Below are 19,046 nucleotides of genomic sequence, written 5' to 3'. Positions count from 1 at the left end.
ATGAGGCACAGAAATGGAAAAAAAAGTCCCTAACCAAATAACAGAATCCCTTACTATGTTCTTAATCCATCAGAAATGGTTACAGGATGCAGACTAAATTCCCAGAGACACAAGATTTTATCTCAGGAGTCTGTTAGATGTTATTTTTCTCTAGCTTAAAATCTACCTGTAATTATAGTTCTGTGACTCAGATGGTCTAATACAAACTTACAAGAATAAAAGTGAAAACAGTAGGTCTTCCTGGGACACCAGCGAATTAGATTTTCATTCTAAAGGTCAATTTGTTTATATTACCTACATATCCATTTGGAGACTTCTTTAATAAAATGATTTGCCAAGTAGGTTTCTCAGTCCCGTAGACTATTTCTGTGACTTTTTGTAGCATGAAATGATTAGGATTTAGGTCAATGCCAAATTCGCACTGCTGTCTCTCAAAGGGCCTCCAACTGAAAAGCTTTAGTTCATTGTGCCAACAAGTCCCAGATTTCTTCTGGAAAATACATGTAATACACATGCCAAATTGTTGTAAAGGTCTCACAGAAGATGTGAAGCATTATTCAATGTGACTGTATTCCACAGAATAAGAGATTAAAAACAGGTATTGAATAATTTTATTTAAATATTATTACAGTGATTATCTGAAGAAAATGTGTGTCTCTGGAACACAATATAACTTACTCCAAGATTAATTCAGTGAAAATGATTCTCTGCTTCAATAAAAAATAACCACTGAACTAATGCATCTTGTACTTTGATATTTCAGACATAAAGAACTTAACAGTAAGAGGGACAATAATTATTGTGAGAAACCACAGAAATATACAGAAAACAAGTCAACAGTTACCGACAACTTTGTAATTCTCCTAATCTTAGAAATCAGGTGACCCATGAGCACCAACAGCTGGAACAGTGTGAACCAGAATACACGGAGGTAAACCTGAACCATCATTTGCAGAAGGCACAGTCAAACTCCTCCTTCACACTCAACTCTCTGCAGAGAAACCACAATGGATTTATAATCTAAAGGAGAAGCGAGACAAAAATCACAGGGGCAAATGGAATTATTGCAAAGACTGAAAACTTCTCTGTTCTACTTTTTTAATAACAAGTTCGAGAAAAATGAGTAGCCACCATCAGCAAGCGAGTCTTTACTTAAACTGAAAATACTACAGAGAAACACTGATCAAAGAGATAATTAATAAATACCATCTGAAGTGGTAAAGAACTTACAGCAACTGAAATATTGAATTTATTGGCCCTCCTGGTATATATATGGTATATAGTGGTTATTTTAAACAAAAAAAAAATGCAGTGAATTTTCTCTTGCAAATGCTTAGGGTTGACTCGCATTAATGTGAAAAAGGTCAGTTGAGTGATAAGCAGGTTCATAGGAATTAATGTTGGGGTCTGAGTTTTGCTAGCCTAGACTGCCTACTGCACACATACATCGTGTTTCATTAAGTACTACACAAATGTTAATCAAATTTAATAACCTTTTCCTGGGATGTCCCAGGAAATGAGGTAGTAAAATTAAAACAGTTAGATGTCTGCTGAAAAGCAAATATATTTATTATGCACTTTCATATACACAGGGATTTTCGCTTAATATAATACAAGGAATAAAATAAAAATTTTACAATGTGAAATTCATTCAATGTACATTAAAGGCTATTTACAACCCACTCCAGGAAAAACAGTCTATCTGCAAACCAAGTTAACTGAGGAGTTCAGATGGGGAATATTAAGCATAACAGACATTTGCATAGCAGAGTAACTGATGAGGGAAAATAACTTTTCATTTTTAAATAGTAAATGGTAATGTTTTCAATACTGATCACAGAGAAGACAACAAAAATGCATCAATTGTGCCTCTGTATCTCTTAATGCATTTCTCTTCTGAAGAGTTTTTCCACATGCATATGGTATTGATATCTGTGTCCACAAAACAGTCTTTTTCCCTAGCTCTCCCAACAACAATTTTAGATGTCTTGTGGAGATGACCTCGGAAGGACCAGTGAAATGGGATGTAGAGAAACAAGATTCATGTTTTATTTGGGTTTTTTAGGTTGTGAGAACTGTTACGTTGCCAGAAGAAACCTTGCCGAGTCACAGCTACCCAACTCCATTCACCTCCGCTTGACTGTACAGATGTGAAAGAGCAGAACAGAGCAAACAACAGGGGGGAACAGCAACTTTTCTTTGTATGCAAAACCCTCACAAATTATATTTAAAAAAAATCACACACAACAGCAACGTGGAATTACATAGACCTTCTGAGAAAGATGTTCTAAAGCAATTCATGCTCTGTTCCATAGTGATACTCAAAATCTGTAAGAATTGTCATTCTGAAAACATTTTCAACAGGTTTACTTTCTTCCGAGTTGGATATAAGATTCCCCCAGCAATTGTTTCAAACGTAAATATTATTCACACAAAAACCATCAGGCTATCTATAAGTTGTGGCCCCTTGTGAAACTGGCCATATTTTTACGTTCTCTGTCCACAAGGTGCAATTAATAACAACACAATAAAATTAAATAAATATAATCCCAATGACAGTCAAGGTCAGTAGAAAAATGTCAGCATTCAGGGACCCCTTTCTACAGAACAAAACGTACATCTAGTAACTAAAAAAAGGTGTATTCTTGCACAGTATTGCAAATGTACTATACATGAGGTTCAGAACAAGTTTGCTGAGAACATTTTGGTACTTTCTCTTTACTGAGTCACTAACCCTCTTAAGGCCATTCTGCCAGACTCCTGTTATGTTTATTTCATAATTGTCCCACGGGGACAAGAAATTCAATACGTGAAACATTCAGAATAATCAATATTGCCGTGTGTCAACTTTTAACATCTAATTTTACTATGTGCTGAATGCCTGACTATAAAAGATTGTTTTTACATTTAATAGCAAGCAAATAAGAATGGAGGTGCAAGATACTAAAAAAAAAACCAAAAAAACAAAACAGTTCTGATGACTGTTAATCATACAAGACATGGAGCCCTTTGGTGCCTCAGAATATGCACTACATATATATCCAGGGGCCATTTATTGAAGTTTAAGGATAGCCATACATCTAATTAATCTTCTATGAAAAATACCCTCAGCTTTCTATCATCTTATTTGTGGAATGATCAGAATTAGAGTATGAAAAAGATGAAACTCAAGCCTTTAGAAGAAAAACTCACATACAAAAATAGGCTTATTTTCTAAAGAGCAAGGCCGTGTAATGGTGAATAGTCGAATATAGCTTGCATTTGTAGGAGAAAATAACCCACTTCTTTCATTTCATCACTCAGAGCTGTGCAAGTATAAGATGTGCACATTCAAAGGAAAAATTCTTACAGTTCACTTTCACAACAATGGCCTTGATTTTGCTCTCTTTCATATAAGTAAAATTCTTCTGCTGTAAGAGTGGGCAACCAGCTTTTGGTTATCTGCAGATGGACTATCCAGACTGCCCATTACCCATGCTCCAGGTACAGAGATACTCACACTGGCTCTGCCTAATCCATCTGAATCAGTAACTGCATTCATACAAGTTTGTGCTTTAACGAGTTATTGTCTCCGGACAGGGCTAACTCAGTAATCTCTGTACTCCCCAGACAACGGTATGACTAACTGTTTGCTTCTCCACTGTTACTCTCACTGTATATTCATTCTCTCAGCCTCATTAACGAAGCATCTGTAATTTCCATGGTTCTTTTTACTGACATTCTCAATACAGTCTTTTACCTTGGAAAAAAGAAAGAGCTGTTTCTAACATATAAAGATATACATAAAAGCAGGATCAGACCTTTTACTTTAGCACCTAAAACATACCCATATTCAGTTACCTCATTACCATAACAATAACGGAGGCTATTTAAGATCAAGTGTCCAAGAGCAAATTTGCCTATTGCTTTCAGTGGTCACAGTCTGCCATCCAGATTTGGTGCTGTAGTACCAGATAGTGGATTTTGCCTCCTGAAAATCCCAAAGATGCTTGCAGTCCAACTCCTTTGCTACCACTGAACAGCTATTACACAGACAGAACACACAAGTACAGTATTTATAAAATACTGTTACAAGACTTGTATTTCTGGAGAGAACTTTTTGAATTACACAGGGAACTGACCATACATTACAACAATGCAAATGTGACAAACTGTTTGCTTATTTTCTTTAGCCACAGGAAAATAAATACAAAAAGCACTGCCTTTCCATTCACAGTTCACTGTGGCACATGCACCTTTACCAAGCGTTCTGGAATACGAAATCAGAATTCCTTGTTCTTACCATTTTCAGCTGTTGTCAGGGAAATACAGCATATATCTTTCTGCAATTAGAAAAAGTGCTCATTCTGTGTATTAAATACAAAGTACACAAAATAAATTTTTGAAGCACAGAGGGTTATACTGAGAAGGCAGCCTGAAAATGTAGGCACGTTACAGTAATTAAGGTAACTGTATTGTAGTAATCACATTCTTGAATTTCTAGGTGGACTAAACAAGCATTGTATGCTTTCATCCCAGCCAGCTGATAAATCATTCGGAGCAGAAGCGCTTCTGTTCATAGCATCATGGAATTGGCCTAAAAGTACAAAATAAAAACATTAAGTTTTGAAATACTCTGTAACACGAACAGAGTTGCCAGAAAAAGAGCTGTATCATTTCTAATTAAAGTTAAAAGCACACACCAACATGCCGATGATGAAAAGTATTTCCTGCCTAACTCCAATCCCATGATTGATTCCCTGTGCTCTCCGGCATCCACAGCAGCTACGAGGTCCTCGCAGCAGGAAAGCTTCCCCAGCAGAGCTCAGAGGCGGCAGCCAGGGAAGGAAAGCTGTTCCTCAGGTGCTCCGCTACAGTATTTCAGATGTGATTCTCCACAGGTGACTAATTTATTCACTGGTCAGGGAAATTACTGTTTTTGTGCTCAAGACTTGGCAGAAGAGGAGGTAAATTATAGCCTGCGCCAAGCAACACATAATCCACACAAAATTGTTTTAAACTTCCATATTTAAAATGAAGCTATGAAAAATTGTTAGAGAAAAAGCAAAAGGAACCATTTAGCTATCCACCACTTCATATACTTAGCCATTTGCATAACTAAGTACCTCGCAGAGAAAACTCCTGAATTTTCAATAAAGCACTATTTGTGCCAGATAAAGCAAAGCCCAATTTGAGTTTTAAAATTGTATGTGGAATGTTCAAATTTTTTTACATGCTTTGTTTATATTTTTAAATGAACAAAGAAGCAAAGCCCAATTTGAGTTTTAAAATTGTATGTGGAATGTTCAAATTTTTTTACATGCTTTGTTTATATTTTAAAATGAACAAAGATGGAAAATTCATCAAAACTAGTCTTTTGGTGACAGCTCAGGTCAAATCAATACATCCTAGGTCAGAACCATACAATTTATTTATAATAAAGTGTAACACGAAAGCAATCAATGAACATCTGGCACAGGTACATAGGAGTTAGGAAATACAGTTCTTAATTAGACATAATATTTTCTATGGAGGCAGGAAAAAAATTACAAACAAATTTAAATCCTGTTTGGACATGATGTAGAACTATGAGAATCTAAAGTCCTTTTGACTTTTACGATGATTTAGGGCCCATTCCCTCTCACCTGCTTATTCCTCCCTATGCCTGCTCCTGTTGTCCTGCCTCTTCACTTCTGCCTGCCCCACAGCTCACATGAACCTTTGCTAGTATTTGCATTTTACGAATGTGCAGCCACTATTATATAGCTTTTTGAAACACTGTATTGTTTCAAATATTTTAATTTAACCAAAATACCAACCCCAAGGAAACATCTTAAGAGTCCTGCACCATATTCTAATGCTCTGCAATCCACAGGAGACCTCAGCTCCACCTAGAGCGATGTATTCCATTAAAGTGAAATCCATTTCCAGGACATTGCAGGAAAAATCCTCTCTATGTGTTTTTGACAGCTGAAAACTTCCCATTTGTGGATTCTGTACCACATGCAATTGTTCTAGAAACACGCAGTCTTTGATGACTTGCAGCGGAATCGAGTCAGCTAGCAAAAACATTCTTGTTCTAAAGAGCAGCAGTCTGATCTGCCAAAAATGCAGCACACAAACAAAAAATAATGCTTTCAAAAATAAGCAAATCAGTAAGAGATGCATACGTTTCATAAAGAATGTGCTTCTTTGAAATTCAAATAGAAAAATTAACACATTTTCAATACCTAAAAAAGATGAACCTCATCAGGAAGAAGAAAAAAAATAGTTCTATTTTAGCTAAAAGAGACACTGACAATTCAGGTCTGAAAAAGTTACATAAAATTCCTTTTTCAGCTTAAAATTCAGTATGGGAGAGAAGGTGAGAAATCTAAATGAACTCCACTGATTAAGAACTGCAGAATGGTCATAAAATTGGTACCATAACATAGGTTCCAATCTTGCTCTAAAGAACACCATTTCTTTTATAGGACGGTTACCTTCACAGTAACAGAAATGTGAAATCAAAGCTTTAGTATTTAACTTCTTACTTTGTAGATAATGATGCCAGTGAGATTTCACATTTAAAATACAAATTCACTAAAGTGGTTGCCTGTAACTTACAAGAATCTTCAGAAGCTTCCCAAAAAGTATTTATGTAAGTAATGAAATAATTACTGTATCTGAAAATATCATATATTAAAATTCCCAGCTGCCTGTATGTTTGAAAAGAAAATTCCAAATCAATGCTACATGAAACTTGCTGTTTTATTCAGTCACGTATCAGACAGTGGGGTATGATCTGAGCAATTTGAATTCAACAAAAAATATGATGGTGATCCAATTCTTCTACGGATGATGCTTTTAAACAACAGCAAAACAAATACTTGCCAGGTTAAGATTTTAACATTCATGGCTTTCATTAAGAAAGTAATTATGACGATAAATGGCAATGAAATGTAATTCTAGTGTATTTAAATTGCACATAATGAAATACATGCATTTGCTTCCTTTGTGACTGGATAGGTTACCTTTTATAATGGTGTTTCCTTCTTGTAGTTGAAACTTGGGTCACTACCTTCAATCTGAAGTTTTAAGGCTTGCTTAAGGCTGAGTTCTGTCTCTGCAGGGGGATAGCCTTCCAGAACTTCCTGATGACCTCTTTCCTGCACTGTTCGTGGGACAGAAACCCTACCGAGAAAAACCTGATTGCTCTGAAGATGGTAATTTGGATTTGTCATAATTCCATTTCTCTTCTTCTGCTCTCCACTCTGTTGGTGAATTAGGAACTGTTGCTGAGATCGACCGACTTCTTGCTGAGCTGGTGGGACCAAAATTTTGCACTGTGGTTCTGCTGACATTGATTTAAGTGGCACACTCGTCCCAGATTTGGCAATAGGTACTCGTTTATCAAACTGAGTCATTTCATACTCTAACACTTTTGGCTGGGAGGAATTACTTTGTTTTATTTTTTTTCCAGCTGACCCAGATTTGCTGGAGTTGTCCGTTTTCCCCCCTTTGTTAGCTTTAGTTGATTTCAAACTAGGTTTTACTTGGCTCCATTCAAATTCACTACTTGGTGAATTATGATTTTGACTTAAGGAGTGAGTGGTAGAAGAAGGAGAAACAATAGACTGCCTACTTCTGCTGCGTGGCAGGGAATGCTGCTGTATTTGCTCTGTGAACGTCAGGCTGTGGAAACTATCAATGGGCACGGTCTGAGCAGTCGCGGTTGACGACGTGGTACGGAGAGAAGAATTTTTGGAACTTTTCAGGGAATTATTTGATAAAGATGACTTCTGACGGTCAACCGTAGAATCAGGCGACTCTGAAGGAGAACTGAAGGCATGAGCAGGCCCATTAGATAAGCCACGCATACTAGGCTGCATATCTCCACCAGTACTCCCTGAACTATTTGACTTCATTGTTAATGACTGCATTTTAGAGGAGACTGACTGTAAGGGTTTTTGCTCCATTGTGTGGACTGGAGATGGTGTGCAACCGTTCAGAGTAGACGCACCGTATTTTTCCAGTAATTTAATAATCTGAGAGTGTCCGTTTTTAGCCGCAACACGCATAGCAGTGCGCCCGAACTGGTCAGCATGATTTGGATCAGCACCGTGCTCCAGTAATATCTGGACAACGTCAATGTGCCCTTCTTGGGCTGCAATGCAGAGTCCAGTAGCACCTTGATTACATGTATGGTCAACCAGAGCTCCATGCTCAATGAGAAGCTGCACTACCTTCACATGACCTTGCCATGCAGCAGACTGCAAAGCAGATCTCTTCTCATTATCTGCAGCATTCACATCAGCATGGTATGTTATCAGCACCTGTACCATCTCCAAATGGCCCTGCCAGCAGGAAACATGGAGTGCTGTTCTGCCTTCGGCATCACTTGCTTCTACGTTTGCACCATTTTCTAAAAAATACTCAGCCATTGTAAGCTGGTTTTCTAATGCTAAGATATAAAGTGTTGGCCGGCCATCAGCATCTTTGTAGTTTACATCTGCTCCATGGCTGAGCAGTAGTTCAACTATATCTCTGTGACCTTCTAAAGCAGCAACCCGGAGAGCATTTCTCCCATCATAGCCTCTCTGATCAATATTGGATTTATTTTCCAGTAATATCTGCACACAATCATAGTGGCCTTCTTGTGCAGCTAATATGAAAGGTATACGTCCATCGTTATCAATTTCATTTGTTCTAGCACCTTGTTCTATAAGAGCTTCACATATCAACCTATGACCTTCAAAAGCTGCCATATGCAAAGGCGTCCAGCCTGCATCATCTCTATGGTTTTCATCTAGACCCCTGTCCAGCAGAGTCCTTACTACTTCAACATTGCCTTGTGCAGAGGCTATGCTCAGAACTGTTCTCCCTTCACTGTCAATGCTGTCAACAGCTGCACCCCAAAATAAGAGAGTATTTACAACTGAAGCGTGGCCCATGGAGGCTGCTGCCAGAAGTGGTGTACGGCCATTGTTGTCTGTGTGATCAACATCAGCTCCTCCTTCTAGAAGTAGATCAACAACATCTACATGTCCTTCATAAGCAGCTACCAGCAGTGGAGTCATGCCGTCTTTGTCACAATGGTCAACTTCAGCACCACGGTCAATTAGAAGACTAACCACTGAGGCATGTCCCTTACTGGCTGGTACACAAAGCGCAGCAACAGACAGAGCAGTCCTTCCATCCACATCCTCGTGGTTTACCTCTGCACCATGATCCAGCAGGTGCTCTACAATCTCTTTATGCCCCATGTACGCGGCTGCAATCAAAGCTGTTCTGCCCTCATTATCAGCCTTATTAACTTCAGCACCATGTTGAAGCAGATTCAGCACAATATCTTCGTGTCCTCCCCAAGCTGCTGCTCTCAGCGCTGTTCGACTATCAGCATCTGCACAGTCCACTTTGACTCCAGCGTAAAGGAGCGCAGAAACCACCTCCGTGTGCCCGCCCCACGCTGCAGATCGCAGTGCTGTCCAGCCGTCATGATCAGTGTGATTAACATTAGCCCCACATCCGATCAAGCAGTTTACAACCTTGGTATGTCCCTGCCGAGCAGCTAAGGTAAGTGCTGTTTGCCCATGAGTATCTTCTATCTCTAAATCTGCTCCCCTTGAAACCAGTAAGTTAACGACATCGAGGTTGCCGCTGTACGCGGCGTTGGCCAAGAGCGTTCTCCCATTGGAATCGCACTGGTTTACCGACGCTCCGTTGTCTAACAAAGTGCGAATGGAATCTTCTCTCTCCAGGGCCTGCCGAACAATGCAAGATGTGCGGTCATCTTCACTGTTGACATGAGCACCAGCTTTTACCAGCAGCTGTAATACTTCTTGTTCTTTAGGGATTAAGGTTGACAGGGAGTCTTTGACAGGTGTGCCATTCCATATCATCCATAAAGCCAGCTCTGAAGTCTCTAACTGTAAATTTGAATTAATTAGATGCAATGCAAATTCTTGAGCTTCTAATGGTGTTAGATCCTTTGCTCGGCAAGTGTAACTCATTGCCAGCATTCTGTGCCCCTCTGCTGCATTACACAAATATTTCTGCGTGCAGTGCTTTACATCTAGCAACCACTCTGCAAAACTGTAATGAAACAAGATTTTTGTATTTCCGAGTCCATCAATAAGGACTTTTGACAGGACATCCAATTTGCGTTGGAAGTCTTCCATCGTCAGCGTCATATTTTTGGTCCACACTGCATGATACAATTCCGTTGTGGTTAACGGCCTACAGGCTGCAAGAATTACATTAAGAATAGGCTGGACTTTTGCAAATTGTTTTCTCACAAAAAGTCTCTGGCAGAGCCAAAGGTATAGGCCATTTAATGTTCCTGGAATATCACGGATCTCTCGTAACATAATGAAGTTCTCCACAACTCCATCTAGGACACGTTCAAGATATAAAAAGCAACCGCTGCTTTTGATGTGAAGCTGATTCAGCATTTCTGCAGTTTCTTTTGTGAGATGTTGTCTCAGTGCTTCTTCCTGATCTAAACGATGCAGAATATATTGTTGCACATCTTTCACAATGTAAGCCTTTCGTAGATCATCCAGACTTATTTTTCGGAAACCTGTTAAAAGGGAAGAAAGTTATTATTATTTCTGATCTAGTTTGACTTAACTCAATGTTAAAAAAGAGAAAAAAGTAAAACAAAACAACCAAAAAAAAAAACCCAACCAAAAAACCCCACCAGAAAACAAAAACAAACCAGACAGATATTTCTGGGTAGGGAATACCCATAATAATATATTCTGTATGTGCACATAGTGAATGTAAATTGATAATAATAGCAGAGAAGTTTGAAAATAAGCACATTTTTATCATCATCTATTATACGAAGAAATACATGCTACTAACGAAGATGATTTTAAAAATCACTTTGAATTGGGCATTGTGTGTCTACCTTGGACAATACTAAACATCTATGCAAAACCACAAGAACTGCAACCAAAATGAGATTATTAAGTATTATTAAATTAAAGGAATAATCCCTTCTACCATGTGGTTAACAATTCCGAATAATTTTCAGCTATTCAGATTAAGACAACTATTATATGACTATAATTACAGAAGAGGTTATTCATACACTGTGCATATGCATGATGAAACACATAAATCATTAACTTGATCACTTTAGTTTCTTTTAAAAGCTTTTATGATATAGGAGAGACACTCAAAAATAGTTTTTAATATTTTTACACTTCTGTGCACTGAAAATTACCCACTTTTTTTCAAGAAAGGACTGAGTTTTAGACAAACACCCTGGTTCTTTGGTAGGTATTTCATTGTATAAGGAAAGAGGTTTTCTCATAGTCATATGATCTCATTGTTTTTCCAACCTGTTTACTCTTTAGAGGAAAAAGGGAAATTATTTCATACATGCATACTGTGTACATCTCCTCCCTACATGTGCACACGCACACCCCCCACTCCCCCCAGGCAAAGTTCACTATTCTTGGCAGCATGTGCACAGAAGTACCTAGCACAATCTCGGTGGCTGTAAGGCTCTCAAGAATAAGGCAGAATGAAGATATAGTTGTATGGACTGCAAACTATCTCTGTTGTTTAAAACATTTGCTTTAGTAGTGACAAGTTAAGCATTTGATGAAGACCTACCCGCTTTGATTAATGACACATTATGTTGTCTGAACACTACTTTTCCTGAAGCTATGGGAAAACCACATACAACTACTGTGTTTTAGGCCAGAACTGTACCTCATTTCTCCAGGGACGGGCTGTAATCTCCCCTTCCAGTGTAGCAGATTGCACGTATTTCCTTACAGTCAGCTTAACTAGTCATAAAAAAAAAAAACCTCCAACTTTGCTTTTCAAATCAAAGCAGTTACTAACCTCCAAATTATCCTGATGGAAAAGCAACCATAGAGCAGTGCATTCAATGTGATTTTGGCCTTGTCTCCACAGAACAAATAATTTTGAGACTCTGAAGAATGTTACTTTCAGATCTGTTTTTATTGTATTTAAAAATTCTGTGGATCAACTGTTCAGTCTGTGAGCTTGTTCTAACTGAACATTCAGCCTGATAACAGAGCTGTGTTTTCTGTTCCCAAGTGTCTTCAGCAGAGGCTCTGAATGTCATATCAAGCTCACTCTGTTAATTATTTAGTCTACATGAGCACTGGACAAACACAACAGATTAGAACTGAGAGGCAAACTACGGCAGTATTACTAAAATATTTCTGCTTCCCTTATTAATTGTTGTAGCATTACAGATCTAACAGGACTAAATCAACAGAAGACCTAAAACAAAATGATGCCTCTCCTCCAAATAAAATCACTGGATAGGACACTTTTGCACAGTCACTTCTCAGGCTAAGACCACACTCATAAGATTGTCTACTTGAAGATTTTTGAATGAGAAGGCCAAGAGGCAGAAAATTATTATTTTGGGGGTATCTTTCCCCATTCCACAGTGGCTTTTTTTTTTTTTTCTCTCAAAAGAAACAGAACCATCTTTATCCACAGTCATTTGCCAAAACTTCCCAGTAATGTCCTAACCTGACCTGCAGAATGGCATACCTCATCGATTTACTATGTATTTGACTAAAATATTATGTATGTAATTTTGTAAAGCCCTTAATTCTTGCATATCAGCACATAAAAAACTTTGCTGAGTAAGAACAGCCAGTGCCCTGAGATTCTGCAAATCCAAAGCTTCCACTTCAAGTGAAAGGCTGTTTCTAAGTTATGATCCTTCAGAAGATACAGAAGTAAAAACAGAGGCATTAAAACGAGGGCACTGCTTGGTTCACGCATTCACAGTTGTATGCATAGAGAGAGCTGTAACCAGACACAAGTGTCCTTTTGGTTGTCTCGTGTGTGCAGGGAACAGCTCTGTTTTGCTCAATTCGAAGCAAATGCAACCACTGCATTCACTCACCTCCCACTTCTTTGAACCTCTCTGCTTCTCTCAGTACAGATTTGTACCTGTCACTTGCCTGAATGAGAACAGGTACAGAACTCTGCAAATTCCTTCTCAATGTGATTAGTCATAAGTGACTCTGCTCACAACACCCTCAGTCTCTCACATTATTCCCATGCCCACATCCTTCCTTCCAATATGTAACTGCATATGCAAGTTATTTTTATTTTTAAATGACTCAAATGTTTTTTCAGTTTTTTACAGTCATTGACTCCATTTCTCCCCCGATGAGAAAACCCCTGTTTGACTCACATGACAGCAATCCTGAGTTTTCAGCTAATGTTCAGTGTTGCCTGATTAATGACTACACTTCACCTCCCCTGACTCCCAGCCTTCGGAGGAAAGCTTGCAGAGTGATAACTGTTTAAGAGTCTCAGTCCCTGTATGTGTGCTTCAAAAGCAAAACACTTTGTTTAACTTGAAATGTTCTTTGAATATCAATGTTCATCTTGCTTACCCAAAATGGGTAGGAAAGTGACCAAAACCATGTTGGGTGTGACAAAACCCCCAAGCTCGCTAAAAAAAGTAAAAAAGGAAGGGTTTGTGTGTTTGGCTAGGTGGTTTTGTTCTCTCTAAATAAGGCTGTATGACTACTTTGTTCCATATTAGGGTTAAAATATATTGCCCTACTTTGTACTTATCTGAGACATACCAAATGTCTAAGCACTTCAGCCAAACAAATAAACTTCAGAATATTTCAGAGCAGAGAATATTCCAGAAGTCAATAATTTAAACAACTTGATTGGCTGTATGTTGGCAGAAGCTAAAAATGGTTTCTTTCCTTTTGCAATATTTCCAAATATTCTTTGTTAATGAGATCCTGTATACCCTATCTGAAGACAAGTTTGTAAAGCAAGAAGCATGCTACACTCGTACAGATCACACATCCCAGGGGCAATATGCTCTCTAGGGGCTGGCATTAACAAACTGCCATTGTAACAGACTTTCAAACAGAAATAGGTTGTTAATTTTAAACACTGCACCATGCTATTCTATAAGAAGCAAATAATTCAAAAAAGGCCTTATAGATAGAACTATTTTTTCTCTTTTTAAATCTCAAATTCTCATTGCTAGCTTGAAGGAGGAAAACAAAGCTGTGTTTTTTTTTCCCAAACATCTATCTAAATGAGGTCATTTTACATTTCCAAACAAAGATCCTGCAAACTTGCTTTTCAACCCTACCAGATACAATAACTCATTTTCATGGACAAGAAGCACCAAAACATTAAGAGAAAGCTCATTTTGTTTCAGATGCATTCCCATGAACTACTTAAGCTCAGCAAAACAGGAGTGCAATACACAGATATTGCAGTCCCACGACCCTGCTTTTTGCATTGTTAAAATTTTTCATACAATCACTTTTAACCCAATGGGAGCTCCAATATGGATTTTCCTGATTTATTAAATTCCTGGCAGTTCTGTAAACAAATCAGTTCCAAATGTATTTCTTGGCAAGACCTAGGGTCATTCAAAGGAGGAAAAAAAAAAAAAAAAAAGTAGTATCTTTGCTATATAAATAGTTTTACAGTATGTCAAACTTTTCAAACTTTAATAATAAAAAATAAGCTATTAACTACAGTTTCCAGTAATTACTTTAAAATATCCTTCTACTTTCATATCTTTAAATACATTTACATAAGTAAATTACAGAAGTTTTAAATACATTTTAATATATTTAACTGAATTGTTAACTTTTAAGTAATCTAAATTATTAAAAATATGGCAGTGTTTTGGCATTAATAACGTACACTGCTGATCTAGGCATATATCAAATTAGGTTCCTTCTATGGCCATTTATGCACACCTGCTCAAAAAGAGTAACACATCCAACAGAGTAAAATGCACCTGAAAACTCAAGCAGCACACTTAGCTCTTGGTGCATTTGCAGTATACTATGAATTACAAATTTCACTGCATCTACCCCAGATGTTAAGAGACATTAAAGCTGAAAACTGCTGCTCACACTGGTCTGTGTCACTGCAGAGATATTTATTCAGTTAGATTTACAGGTAACAGTCCATTTAAAACAATTTAGTCTTCCCTCTTTAATTACAAAGCAAATAAGTTCAAAATTCATACACAAATTTTTACTAGGAAATATGAAATTCCCTAGCATCATGGTTTCAAACTGGCAATCGGAATAAAGCAATAATAAGAAACGAAACAGTAATTAAAAGCTCCCAGTTTATTTCCCATGCCTTCTAAAGATTTTTTTTTTTTCCAAAAAACCAAAACAACAAATACTTTTCCAAAGCTTTAACACTGTAGAAGTAAATTTTACAACTACATAAATATATAAAAATTATCTTTTATAGTGAAAAACCCAACTCCCATAGAACTTCAAAGTAACATGAAACCACTCAAATTCCAACCTACAATGAAAAATTAAAGGCCAACTTAGATTTTCTTTTTTGAGGCAATCTCTCCTGATGTGCTCTCATGCCATTTACTTTCTGGAATGACAGCTAATGAGAAAAGGTTCAGTTCCAAATCAGGGAACTGATTTGATTTGGGGATTCAGCAACACAACTACCTGAGCAGCTTCAATTACCAAACAGTATGAGTTTTCTGAGTGCAGAGAAGGTAGGTTGTAATATATTTCGCTACAGTTTTCACATTTTTGCTTATTTTCTAATTTTGGGAAAGCCTACAAGAAAAACAACCCTCCGTATCTATTCAGACCAGAACCAGCAAACAGCAGAAATTTGAGACAGGCTTATGCTCCAAAGTTTCTAATCCAGAATAAGTTTGGATAAATATCAGCTCTTAATAATATCTGGCTGTCTGGAACTGAATGACATATAAAAGAGAGAGTGAAAAACGAATGATAGATTGTCTGCTTTTGCCTACAGATAAGTGGGTGAATGGAGTTTAAACTGCCGTTGAGGCTAAACTGAACCCTTTTACATCCACTTATGATTCTTTTTACTGTAGTTTCCAGTATCTTTCTGGTATCTAACATGAACTTCATGGAAACTGCAGCTCCCCGAGATGTGACATCTGCATGGGTTGTACCACACCGGTGCACTCATGCCTCACACATGAGAAGGAATTCTTTGGATGAAGAATGTCAGTGTTTAATTGAGGGGTATAATCAAGCCAGATGCCACAGATATTTGTGTGTGCAGCAAAAAAGAAGAAATTAAGTAAAGGCCTATTAAAAAAAGATTCTTTAAACCAATAAGTAGAGCATTTGTACATATGCATTTTTGTCTATTTACTTTTATGCTGTTAATGAGAAATTAACTGCTTTTCACTCAAACTTATCTAAATAAAATTGCCCGATTTTAAAATGCCTGAAGTTTTTAAACTAATATGATGGATCTTTAAAAGAGGAATTTAGTTTTGAAAGAACAACTCCTATGCTTTCAAGATTTAGTCTCATTTTAGAAAAAGCGTTTTTATAAGCTAAATAGCTGAAGCATAAAAAAATAAATGTATGATCTGTGACACTTTCAAGTTAGAGGGCTTTTTCAGTTATTTAGAAATACAAGGAAACTTTTTCTAACATTATAATACAAAGACTGGAACGACTATGTTTAATGCAGCTGCTTTACTGTCCATACTTGTAGCCAAATAAGAACAAATGATGATGTGGGAGATAATGTGGATAATTATGGGTGCAAGACAGAGAATTGTTAAATCTAGGGAAAAAGTCTGTAAGGAAAACCAAACAGGAATGATGTGGCAGTTGGTGACAGTGCACATGCAAGAGAAGGCAGGAGGACATGCATTATCTGTTCCCCTTTGTTACTCAGTTGGCTGGCTTTTGTTCACTGTGGAGGGTGACCACAGACTCATGCAGGCAGCATTTTACATTTGGTTCATATTTTTGAGGTTGTCTCTGCAGCCACAAGAGGCAAAACTTTTTTTTTTTTTTAATTAATGAAAGCTGAGAATCTGAGTAAGGGGAAAAATCTGTAGCACAGTGTGCTACTACTACAGAATCTGGGAATGCAGAAGGGCCCAGAACACAAGATGCAGCATATGAAGGCACAACTATTCAACTTTCATAAGTCACCAACAAAAGTGAAGAAACAAAGAGAACCAGAATAAACACCCCTCCTCCTTTTCTCATTCTTAGAGTGGTAGGGATGATGTATTCACCACTGGCAGTGGCAAGGTGACAGTGGATGAGAAAGATTCAACTCTCTCCTCCACATCATCACTATTTTTGGTGAGGGAGGTGCTTGCAGAATGCTTATTTGTACTGGACACTCAAAAAAAGAGCACCATCAGGACCAGGCCACTGCAGCAATCCTGATCCCACTCATTGATAACACTGTGACAAACAGGTTTAGCTCTCCTTTCAGGAGGTAACTGGAGAAAGTTTTCACTGCATGAAAATTTCAAGTGAAAATGGATATAAACTGACTGTAAACTAATTGATACTAGTAAATGTATATTTTGTATTGTACTCTAAAATTTTTAGCAGAAAAAAACACAGATGGGATATGTTTTCCTAAAATAAACCTAAAAGGATTCCAATCTATTTTACTAAGTTACAGCGAGACTGGTTTGTTGTTTTTTTTTTGGGTTTTTTTTTTTTTTTGGTTCCAAATTTAAGAAACACATTTGAAGAAAATGTACAGTGATTATATTATCATTATGGTTGCAAACATTTTCTGGGAAATTGGAAGTATCAGAAATTCAGTACAATAGTGTCCCAGAGTGCAGCGCATGTTATACACCATTTATTTCTTCAGTCACAATTGCAAAAATACTTATTGTTGAGCTTGAATTCTGCCTGCCCACTAATGAAACAGCTTTATAAACTGGCTTGGCTAAAAGTAAACATTCAAATACCACAAAGAAGGAGAAGACCTTGCCCCAGTAGAAGTGTTAATGACCATCTATCCTTTTTGGGCTAGAACCAGAAAAGAAATCAACATTATCATGTATCTGAAGCTAACAGAAGCTTCAGTCATGCTCCTCACATCCTCACTACAGCTTTCCCAAGCCTGAATATTAGCTCTAAACAGGAAAATCATCCAACAGTGTATTAAGCAGGCAGCCATCACACTGGCTGTAATGTCACAATTTTCTTTCATAGTGGATAAAACACCACTTCCTCCATATAGACTCTAAAATGTCTTCTCAATTTCTATCCAATTATTTTGGGATTCATTCTTTCTTTGCTGTACCTTTTCCACAGTGAAGATGGGATTATAGTATAACAAACCAACTTCCTTTATGTCATTCATCAAGTCATTCTCTGTGGAAATGAGAAATTAACTCATTCAAATTAAATTTATTTTAAAGGCATATCCATTAGTTCTGCTGATTTTTCCTGTCAGGAATTCCATCTGGAAACATACTTAGAAGACAACAGCGATTTTTTAGGACTAGTCTGAAACATTATATGATTCAATGGAAAGGAAATAAAACTGCTCTGAAGAAAGTTTTGTCTGTTTTTTTGGCAATGACAATGTATCTGATCAGCCAAGCTTTGACAAAACTATTCCCATATGAATGTCCAAAGGAGTCCTGTGAAGCTACCCCAAAGTCTCCTTTAGTTCTTACATACTCCCAAATACCAATCCTCATGTCTGCCACTGATTAATACAGTACTTCATTCCACAATGCAATTATCCCATTGACCTTTTGCTACTGTGAAAATGAGCAAGCCTATGGGTCTATGTTCTATAATCACATTTTTGTCCTAATTGTGTTCTCACTACACACAGGCTTTATACATAGGCCTGGAATCCAGTCTAGATATTGCCCTTTATTAAATTTCAGAGAACTTCCAGTAACAATGTCATTATAGTGAAGAAATGTTCTCATGACACAGTAAAGCCTGGATGAAGAAGCTGTAAAGAATTTTTTTACTATGCAACCTTTGCCAAAAGTATGCCTCAAGAATCCCCATCTATATTGTTCCCCTTTCAAGTTCCATTTTCAAAGATTACTCCTCACTTTCTGAAAATAGGGGGTGAGATTTTAAAGGGAGATAAAAAAAATCTTCTGAGGTTGTAAGGAATGGGTGTATGCAGCTGACATACTCACATACTTACACATCACTCACACTGTTTCAAAGCTTATTAAAACTAGCAAAGCAAGAGAAAAACTCAAAGCAGCCATGTTCTTTGCAGATGTATTGCAAAGACATAATTTACCTCTACAATAGGTGGCG

The 19,046-nt window shown here is 37.4% G+C and overlaps 1 protein-coding gene across 2 annotated transcripts in view; it reads right to left on the bottom strand.

Annotated features, from left to right (window-relative positions):
• Positions 1 to 1,546: 1,546 nt before the first annotated feature.
• Positions 1,547 to 19,046, bottom strand: part of ANKRD50 (ankyrin repeat domain 50) — a 43,716-nt gene continuing 26,216 nt past the window's right edge. For both annotated transcript variants that reach the window (XM_032997613.2, XM_032997614.2), the window contains exons 4-5: positions 6,993 to 10,540; positions 1,547 to 4,576 (exon numbers count right to left, since the gene is read on the bottom strand). In XM_032997613.2, coding sequence (XP_032853504.1) covers positions 6,996 to 10,540 — 3,545 coding nt within the window. In that variant the 3' untranslated portion in view covers positions 1,547 to 4,576; positions 6,993 to 6,995. The remainder of the gene's footprint in view (positions 4,577 to 6,992; positions 10,541 to 19,046) is intronic.

Source organism: Tyto alba, unplaced genomic scaffold (genome assembly GCF_018691265.1).
Source record: "Tyto alba isolate M040663 unplaced genomic scaffold, T.alba_DEE_v4.0 Super-Scaffold_23, whole genome shotgun sequence".
In the NCBI taxonomy this organism is placed as follows: Eukaryota; Metazoa; Chordata; class Aves; order Strigiformes; family Tytonidae; genus Tyto; species Tyto alba.
The sequence above is the reverse complement of the archived record's forward strand: the minus strand, read 5'-3'. Positions and strand labels throughout refer to the sequence as shown.